The 9,485-nt window shown below is 28.6% G+C and overlaps 1 protein-coding gene across 1 annotated transcript; it reads right to left on the reverse strand.

The window, feature by feature from the left end:
* Positions 1-5,463: 5,463 nt before the first annotated feature.
* LOC114190937 (cytokinin hydroxylase-like) lies at positions 5,464-8,045 on the reverse strand. Its single transcript, XM_028080020.2, has 4 exons — positions 7,689-8,045; positions 7,361-7,590; positions 6,499-7,113; positions 5,464-6,073 (listed from the first exon to the last, which is right to left on the reverse strand). The coding sequence occupies exons 1-4, from the start codon at positions 7,963-7,965 to the stop codon at positions 5,648-5,650; spliced, it is 1,548 nt and encodes a 515-aa protein (XP_027935821.1). The 5' UTR covers positions 7,966-8,045; the 3' UTR covers positions 5,464-5,647.
* Between the last annotated feature and the right edge of the window lie 1,440 nt (positions 8,046-9,485).

Below are 9,485 nucleotides of genomic sequence, written 5' to 3' on the forward strand. Positions count from 1 at the left end.
AGTTTATTATTTTCCATTCTACAACTCGACGTGAAGCGAATCTGGTGAAAATGCCTCTCAAAAACAACATTTCAGTGCTCCTTGGCCAAATTAGGTATCCATATCCATATCCAAGCCCCCAATATATTCCTTTCTTTTCATACCAAACAAAAAATAATTAGTGGACGTCAATTTTATTGAAAATGACATTAGGGTTTTTTCATGGGTTTTATCGAAGTCGAAGGTACAATAACCTAAACGACGTAAGCGTATCAAAATGTACGAAATCATTTCACAAGTATACAGTAACAACAGTTATTACACACTACAACATTAGCCTATCAAAATGCGGCTTCTCATTTGTTCCCATATCTTTGTCTTCATTTTTCACGCTCTATATCAATATACACTCGTTCACAAGGACAAAAACACACACCACATGCATAATTTTACACATTTTGAATCATTTGAATTTTTACAACATTTTGTTTTTTGTGGATTGGATAAAATTCCACTTAAGAATGCATGTAGGTGATCATCAACTTTCAACACGGAAATCAGAAGACTTCGTGTCACCTTTTTCATCAACATTATATGCATGCGTGAATCTTCTTTATTTTATGCACACTTCTTCTTTTTTTGTGGACGGGGGACAAAGTTTTTTCTTTAATAAAGTGTCTGTTTAATATGATGAGTTCAATCTTTGCTGCTAATTTCATTCTTAATTCATAATTGAGTTAAATTAGTAAGACGTAAAACGACATAACCGTACGTACTTCAAAGTCAAAAAACTTCAAAAGAAAAAAAAAAAAACTATCATTAAATATAATTTTTTGTAAACCTCCAATGAGAACCATCACAAAGCTAATTCTAAAAGTGACTCTCTATTCAAAGAATTGAAATTAGGTCAACAAGGATGGGCTTTTAGTCAACCACACGGTTTATGAGAAAGTATGAAAATAAAAGTGTGAAGCATAAGGTTAGCTGCGTAAACAATAACTCTGCCTTTAACAGCAGATAATCTCTTACTTGTTTCAGATTTCAGCTTTCTAATTAAAGTTGTTCAAAAAAGGAATTAAAAGAAACACAACTATAAATTCTTTATGTGATTTTTGTTACAAGTCTATATATATAAAGATTAAATATTATAATTTGATTCTATATGTTTAATTATGTGAATTTTCAACCCTTTAAACAAGTTTTTATGTCTGCATTGCTGCAAAAGCATTGATTTCGAATCTGATACATGAGTACAATATTATAATATGAACACAAGTACTAAATTAAATTAATTATGACCGGATTGAATATGAATTTAAGGATTCTAGAGTAGGGATGTTAAAAAAAATCTGTAATTGCGGGTATCTGCGGATAAAACCTGCAACGGGTAAAAAATGGATATTAAAATTGGATATCCGCTATCTGCGGGTCCAGATATTTTTGATACTCGCATGTTATCATACAGGGCGGGTACAATTATCATAATATCCATATCCGTAGATACATGTACCCGCTAAACTTTAATTCACAAAAATACCCTTATATATATATATATATATATATATGTATATGTATATGTATATATATGTATATGTATATATATATATATACATATACATATATATACATATACATATACATATATATATATATATATACATATACATATATATATATGTGTATATATATATATATATACACATATATATATATATATATATATATATATTAGTAAAAAACATTTTGACCTAATTTCTGTACATCTTGTCTTCTGTCTTCATTCTTCCAGCTTCAAGTATTGGTACGTTGTCTTCTTCCAGGTACACTCCTTGACATTCTTCTTTTTCCTTTCTTTGAAATTGGGCATATTATAGTATGCTTGTTGTCAAATGATGAATCAAAATAAGAATATTTGGCACGTGACAATTGAGGTTTATTATTTGTTTATTGTGTTTATTTTTCAGGACTCAATCGGATAAAGTGAGTTTGTTGATCAAAACATTAATTAAATAATTTTCATTGTGTTGAACGTCATTTTATATTTATTTTTATAATTATTTGGACTTGAGTTTATTTAAACTATTTAAAATTTATGACAGTGATATTTTATTTTATTTGAATATATTATTAAATACTTGTTTTTTAAATAATTTTGTAAATACTCGTGAGTACCCATGGATACTCATAGAATATGAAAAAAATAGGCGGATACCTACATAACGGATACCCGACGAATATAAGTACAGGTACGGGACATATATTTATCTAACGGGTAAAGTATGGAGGAATTACTATCCGTACCCTACCCGCTCCATTGACATTCCTAGTCTAGCACATTTCGAGGCCTAATTTAACTTGGACCAATTATATTGTTTATGATAATTAATGTAGAAAAGGCAACTTTAATTTTAGCATAAGGTTCTAAATTCAAAGATTAAGAAATAATTGTACCTTTTTATGAGCAGGACAAAAAGTTTATATGAGTGAGGGCATTATATCCTATAATTAGAGCCTCTACTTTTTGAGAAAGAACAAAAAAATGGGCACTTAGAAGATATAGCATTGGATATTGGATATGAGGTGGGTACGAGTTTGTAGTGATGATAGATCCTACTCATACCTTCTCCAATCTCAATGCGAGTAAAGTTATTTAATGATTATAGTCATCACTTCATCAAATTTATTGCTTGATTTTCATTATTTATATAAAATTCTATAATTTAGATTTTGTTTATTCTCTAATACAATTTATTTTACTTAATATATATGTGTTCATATATGTATTTTTATCTTTTTTATCTTCACATACGTTTGCAATATATATCTTACTCAATTTTCTTAGTTGAAATTCCTTAACAAGATATATAATCAATATATTTTAAGATGATTTATTATAATTTATTAATATATTTTAAAGTAATGATAAAAAATTTGTAGAAACACTTGCTAGTAATATACCTTACTTTTAAAAAAAAAAAATTAAGCATATTAAAAAGTTGTACTTTTAATTGATTAAATAAATTTGTGTTTTCATATATATATATATATATATATATATATATATATATATATATATATATATATATATATATATATATATATATATATATATATATATATATATATATATATATATATATATATATGTAGCTAATAGCTTGTTTTATATATTATTAGTAATTTTTTTCTTCTTCTATGGTGTATTCAATATATTTAAAAAAAAAATTGATTAAGTAAATATTCTATATAATTTTTGTCAATATAATTACGTTTTAAAAAATATTGATCAGAAAATATTTCTCCCAATAATAAATTTGGTCCTTTCTAACTCATAATTACCTTTCAAATTTAAAGAACATAATTTATAATATATCTACGTCTTGTCATGACATTTAATGTAAGAGTCATCTCTTTCGAAAGTTGATTGTATCTTTCACGTTCAATTTTCACACATGATTAACTATACAGTGTTATTCGTATAATAAAAATTTAAAAAAATTAAAAATATTTATCTTGGATCAGTATGAAAATGTAACCAATACTACTAAATATGTATTGTACAATAACATATTTGAAAATATTTGAAAACAAACACCTATAACATTCAATACTCATAAAATATAATTGTTATTTTATTACTGACATATTTATTTGTTATTTATTTCTATCTCAAATCTAACTTCGTAAATGTTTATCGAATAAACTTCATGGATATTTACAGGTTATTCATAATTGCTTTCCATACGAATTATGCAATAATAAGTTTGAATAAAATATAGTTAAATATTTAGAATCTACTACTTATTACAATAATTTGTATACCTTATTTTTTAAAATTTTGTTCCTAACGATTGAATTTATTTAAAAATATTGAATTGTTTATTACAACTAATATGTAACGAATTTTTCGTACAAGTAATTTATTTGTTGAATCTATTTTAAATTCATCACATTATGTTATGTGAATTCATTATGAAAAAGCATATTCCAATAGTATTTTTTAGTGATTTTTCATTATTTATTACTTTAATTATTAGTATTATTATAATTTAAAATATAATATAAAACTAATCAATTTTTTGTACCATAAAATTATAATATGAAACTTTTTTTCAGAAGAACTAACAATAGCTGATGAATGGTGACTTATGCTTCTTAATTGTAATATTTTTTTAATATAAAAAATGTTTATTTAGTTCATTTTTAAATTATTAATCATGATTAACAAATCATCAAACACTTCATAATTATTGACACGGGTACCCGAAAAACAATACAAGTACACTGACAAATATATTAAAGAAATTGTTCTTTTTAATAGATTCATTAAACCTATTGCAATTTTATCCTGTATTGAAAATTTTATACAAATTGGACATTTGTCAGTTTATTATATACATTTACATTTTAAATAGTAATTACTTCGGTGTGTGCAATAAAACAACAACTAATAGTTTATTTGATTAATTTTATACTATATAACTTTTGATGCCTTAAGCGTAAAAGTTTGACATTTGGTATCAACTATAATATAGAAAGTGACGGGACGGGAAATGATGAAATTACTCAAAAAAAATTATTTCAGGAGAAATTATCAATCCTCTAATTTAATGGTTTTAAAATTATTTGTAGGTTAAATGCTTGACATTACATTTCTTATATATTAATTTTTATATGCAGTTTTTAAAATTAGTTTACAAACTATAATGCAAATATTATTTTCTTCTGTAAGATAAATCACAGTTCTGAACCAAAACTATGGATAATTACCAAAATATGAATTTTGTTTTATGGTGAACATAATTATTAGTATAGGGCCGAATCCACTAATTCAATTGAGTACTATTATTCCAATCATTAGCTAGAAAGTGAAACATCATCCATAGCAATTAGAACCAGAAATTCATATATGAGATTTTTGAGAAAAAAAATAATTATTCATTATAATTTTTGTCCGTGTATAAGATATATACTTTGATATTATTAATTAATTCAAAATTATATTTAAGCTTTTCTTAATTTAAAATCAATTTATTATCGATATATAACTTAATATTAGAAATATGATTTATTATATATTATTAATCCGGAATCATAAAGTTATGTGAGATCATACTTCTTTTATTATCATTTGATACCATCTTCACTATTATTTACTTTCTTTTTTTTAGAAATATAAAATTAACTTTATTTTTATAAAAATTATCAAATAGTATCAAATAATTTTTTTCTAAAGTTAATTCAGTGATAAAATTAGAAGAGAAGATAAGAGTAAGACACAAAAATGATAAGATTACTTTAGTGGATAAGTTAGAAGAAAGGACAAAAAAAGGTCGCTGAACTGTTTTACTAAACATAATATTAATGTGTGGTATTTTGAAAAGTTGGATTTACACGGTATTTTTCTCTATTTATTTTTACTTGGATCGGAAGTGCTTGAATTTAAAAACAAGTTTCAGCACGTGCTTGATAAATGTAGGGATCTATATCTAATGAGCTAGCTAGATTCCATGCATAGAAATATATTGATAGACAAATCAGAAATGCACAGGATCAACGGTACACAGATCTATGAATAAATTTGGATGCATCATGGCCGGTGGTGAGGGAATTAATCCCGATTCTTCAAACCAATGAGTTAAATTTTGTAACATTGGGTTGAAATTTTCTAAAGTGGATGAACAATGAGTGGAAGACCATAGGTAGGCCTTAGGGAGAGCATAATCGCTGGTGAGTGATTGTAACCAGGGGAAATCTTAAAAGTGAACCTAGAGAGAAGAAGGGTTAGCACTATCTTATACTCCATGAAGGTCAAATTTCTACCAACACACATTCTCCCTCCAAACCCAAAAGGCAAAAACCCCATCTTGTGCTTGCATCCACCATTCACATCATCCATGAACCTCTCTGGCCTGAACTCATTCGCATCCTTTCCCCACAATTCAGGGTCATGATGCATCGCCACCACGTCTATCCACATGTTCGTTCCATTCGGCACTGTTACGTCATCAACCTTTATGTCTTCTCTTGCTTGCCTCTGCACATTTGGTGCCGGTGGGTACAGTCTTAGAACTTCATTCATCACGCACTTCATCTGCATGCAACAATTTTCAATTAATTAACAGAAAAGTCGTCCTAGTAAAATCCAAAAACGTGTCTTGCCTTTTTTTTTTTTTTGCGTCAACATAAATATCCTGTTCATTTTCTAATGAGCACGTGCTGCTTTTAATTTACTGGTTATTAAAAATGAAAAGGAAAGAGACCCTACGTATGTGTTTAAAGTCATTGTTGTAATCAAGTGTCAATTATAAAGACAAACCACGTCAGGGTTGGAAAGGCTCCCACTTCACTCTGTAAACTAAATAAAGTTATAAAGAAAGTGACACTTTGTTGTGTGTGGCATCTCAATTCTCACGAGTTAATAGTGCGATATTGACCCAGGGATAGGGAGGTACACAATATACCTGCATCCCAATTATTCAAAGGAAAAACAATAAATGGAAACAAAATTTTTTATACCTTTTTTAAACCAGCGAGCATAGAGATATCAAGTTCTTGAGTGTTCCCCACCACCTCTCGTATCTCGTCTCTCAACTGGTTTTGCCAATCTGGGTGCATGGCCAGAAGCAGCAAGGTCCACGTGATGGCAAGTGCTGTGGTTTCATGGCCTCCGAAGAAGAAGGTCTTGCATTCATCAACAACTTCTCGCGATGTTAACGTCTTCCCTGACCTCCCATCAACCTCATGATTTCCTTGCAGCAACAGACCTAACAGATCTTGCTGACCATTTTTCGTCGGTGACTTCCTCCGAGATTCTATGATGGACAACAAGAGTTTGTCGATTTCTTTGCCCAGTCTCTTGGCCTCTAAGGTTTTCCTTACGTTGAAATACTTGCCAAAGGGAACACCCACATATCGATTTGTCTTAAAAAGTGTCATTTGCAAGGCTCGTAATTTGTCGAAAACATCTCTCGCATTGTCATCTTTCATGCCAAAACTTGTTCTTGCTATGATCTCTCCGGCTGTTGCTATGATCTCTCTCTCCACGTCGATTTCGGGGTTCCCAGAGTTTATTCGGGTAAACCATCTGTCTATCATTTGATTCGTGGAATCAACCATCATGTTTGCCATGTCCTGTGGATAAAATGCAACAACTAGTCAGAATATATGCTTTTGGCCAAAGCAGACATCAAACGTTTGACGTCAAAGCAACAATAGAATATTAATTGAATTTGTTTGGTGGTGAGTCATTGATTTCGGAGTAGTTTCTGTATCCTTACATGGTTATATTTTATGTTTTAAACGTGAAAAACATATTAACTAGTTAATGGGATTGAAGTTGTGTAGAATTGGATGAGTAAGTCTTGAAATTTTAGGATACCTTCAAGTTAATGGGATTGAAGGCAGGGGCAACAATGTGCCTGTGACGAACCCATTCGTTGCCCTCAACCATGACCAAGCCACTCCCAAACATGGGGTCTCTGTCAGTTCTAAACACACTTGGTTTTCCCCATCGCTTCGCCATCACCACCGTCGACATTTTCTTCAAGAACTCTGGCTCTGCAACGTACAGGAATGGCTCCGTCCCCAACCAGTACACGAAAACTTTACCTACACCAAAAAAAACAAAAACCTAAGAGGGGTGTTTGCGGGAAAAAACAAAACAAACAAACAAAAAATTGCAATGATATATGACACAGTAGGCTTACCATGTGATTTCTGCCAGCTAGAAAAGTATGGGAAAACGTTAGAGTGTATATCATGAGTGAGATTTGAGGATGCAACTGAAATGTTATTCTTTTTTTTCATCTCGTTAATGTTTCCAAGAGGAAAACTTGGGATTGGTCCTCCCAACCCACATTTCTTAAGCTTGTTAAGCGTTTGGTTAGGGAAAACCCACCAAGAAAATGTTAGTATCAAGAGCAAGAAAAGGCAAAGTGCTGCGGAGAAGGCAAGAAGAATCCCAGCTAGCCCTAGAAACTCCATCTCTTCCTCTCTCTTTTTGTGTATTTCTGTATTAAGCTTTGTAGCACTATATCTCTTATTTCTGTGTATCGGTTCAATATAGTGTTTGGTTGTGTTGTTGGAAGCAAAGTGCTGTATTGGTATTTATAGGAGGCATATTGAGTAGTAGAATTCGTGGATTTGACTTCGTAAACGAGTAGTAGCACATTTGTGATTACTATACTTTGAGACACTTCGAACATTTTGACCCTTTCATTATATTTGAATATTTTCTTTCCGTTTCGGTCCAACTTTCGTTTTCGTGTCAAACGCATATATTATTGGTCGTAGTTTTTTTGCTTTTGAACATTTTTAGCCATTTTTTGCTTTTGAACATTTTCGGCTGGACCTCTACGACTGGACCACATTGGAATTCAGATAAAAACTGAAGTGGGGTTTTTTTTTTTCCTTTATCGGGCATGGGCATGGTTACTTGTTACTATTTTGTTTTGTTAGTGAGATAGTTGAATCTATATCTTTCCTAATCATTTAAAACTAACCTTATAACTCCCGATTATTAATATAGAAGTTAAATTTACACCATCTCATATCTTTACAACTAAACCTTAGCGTTCTCATTAAATAAATACATAGAGGTAATCATTAAATTATTTGTATTATTCTCTGTAAATTAAAGTTGAATTAACTAGATTGTTGATCAATGGTTTTCTTCACAGAAAATATGAAAAACTTTTAAGTATATATGCTTATAAAAATGTAAAGTAACAACATTATCTTCTTACGAGACTCTTAAAAACTACTTATTGATCCAAAAACCTAAGACACACTAAAAAAAATAACTCTCCAACCAAAATTTTGAAAATCTTCCCTCCAAACATACTCCAAAATCAAATTCCTTTTGATCTTTACTTTTATGATAAATAATAACAACATATAATTTGTAAACATTTATTAATAATTTCTAATTTTTAATTATAAACATTCATATTAATATTTCATTTATGATGTTTACTTATATGTAAGTATTCATTTTCTAAGTTCATACGTTTACAACCATTAATTATTTACATTGTTAAAAAATCAATTAATTATATTATTTATTTTGAATCTGTTTCATTATTTTATTTTATTTTATTATATTTTATTCAAATATTGTTTATACTATTATCATTAAAATACCTGTATTTTTACTGTATAATATTTCTCCAAAAATAGAATATAAAGTTTCAATGTCCATACGTTTCTAATCAGAAAATATATATATATAATTAATAAATTATTGAATAATTAATATCTTATTTTAATTTTTTTCGTAATTATTAATACAATTCTCATTACTATTAGTATTATATGTTTCTTCAATAATTATATTTGATCTTCATTTTTTTATCATTATGTTATTAATGTTATTATTACTATTATAATTATGCAATCATTAATTATATGCTATTTTAACTTATTTCTTTGATTATTAATTTTAATATTATTATTTAATATATATTTATATTATATTCAAATATTTTCTATAATTACTAATTAGT

The sequence above is a fragment of the Vigna unguiculata genome, chromosome 7 (genome assembly GCF_037176805.1).
Source record: "Vigna unguiculata cultivar grain cowpea cultivar isolate G323 ecotype 2 chromosome 7, ASM3717680v1, whole genome shotgun sequence".
NCBI lineage: Eukaryota > Viridiplantae > Streptophyta > Magnoliopsida > Fabales > Fabaceae > Vigna > Vigna unguiculata.

Bases quoted from the DNA above. Each gene is read 5' to 3' on its own strand.
- LOC114190937 (XM_028080020.2), bottom strand. From the start codon at position 7,965: ATGGAGTTTCTAGGGCTAGCTGGGATTCTTCTTGCCTTCTCCGCAGCA. The intron at 7,114-7,360 runs GTATCCTAAAAT...TTTTATCCACAG, and splicing joins TCAATCCCATTAACTTGAAG to GACATGGCAAACATGATGGT. The intron at 6,074-6,498 runs GTATAAAAAATT...TGTTGCATGCAG, and splicing joins TGCTCGCTGGTTTAAAAAAG to ATGAAGTGCGTGATGAATGA.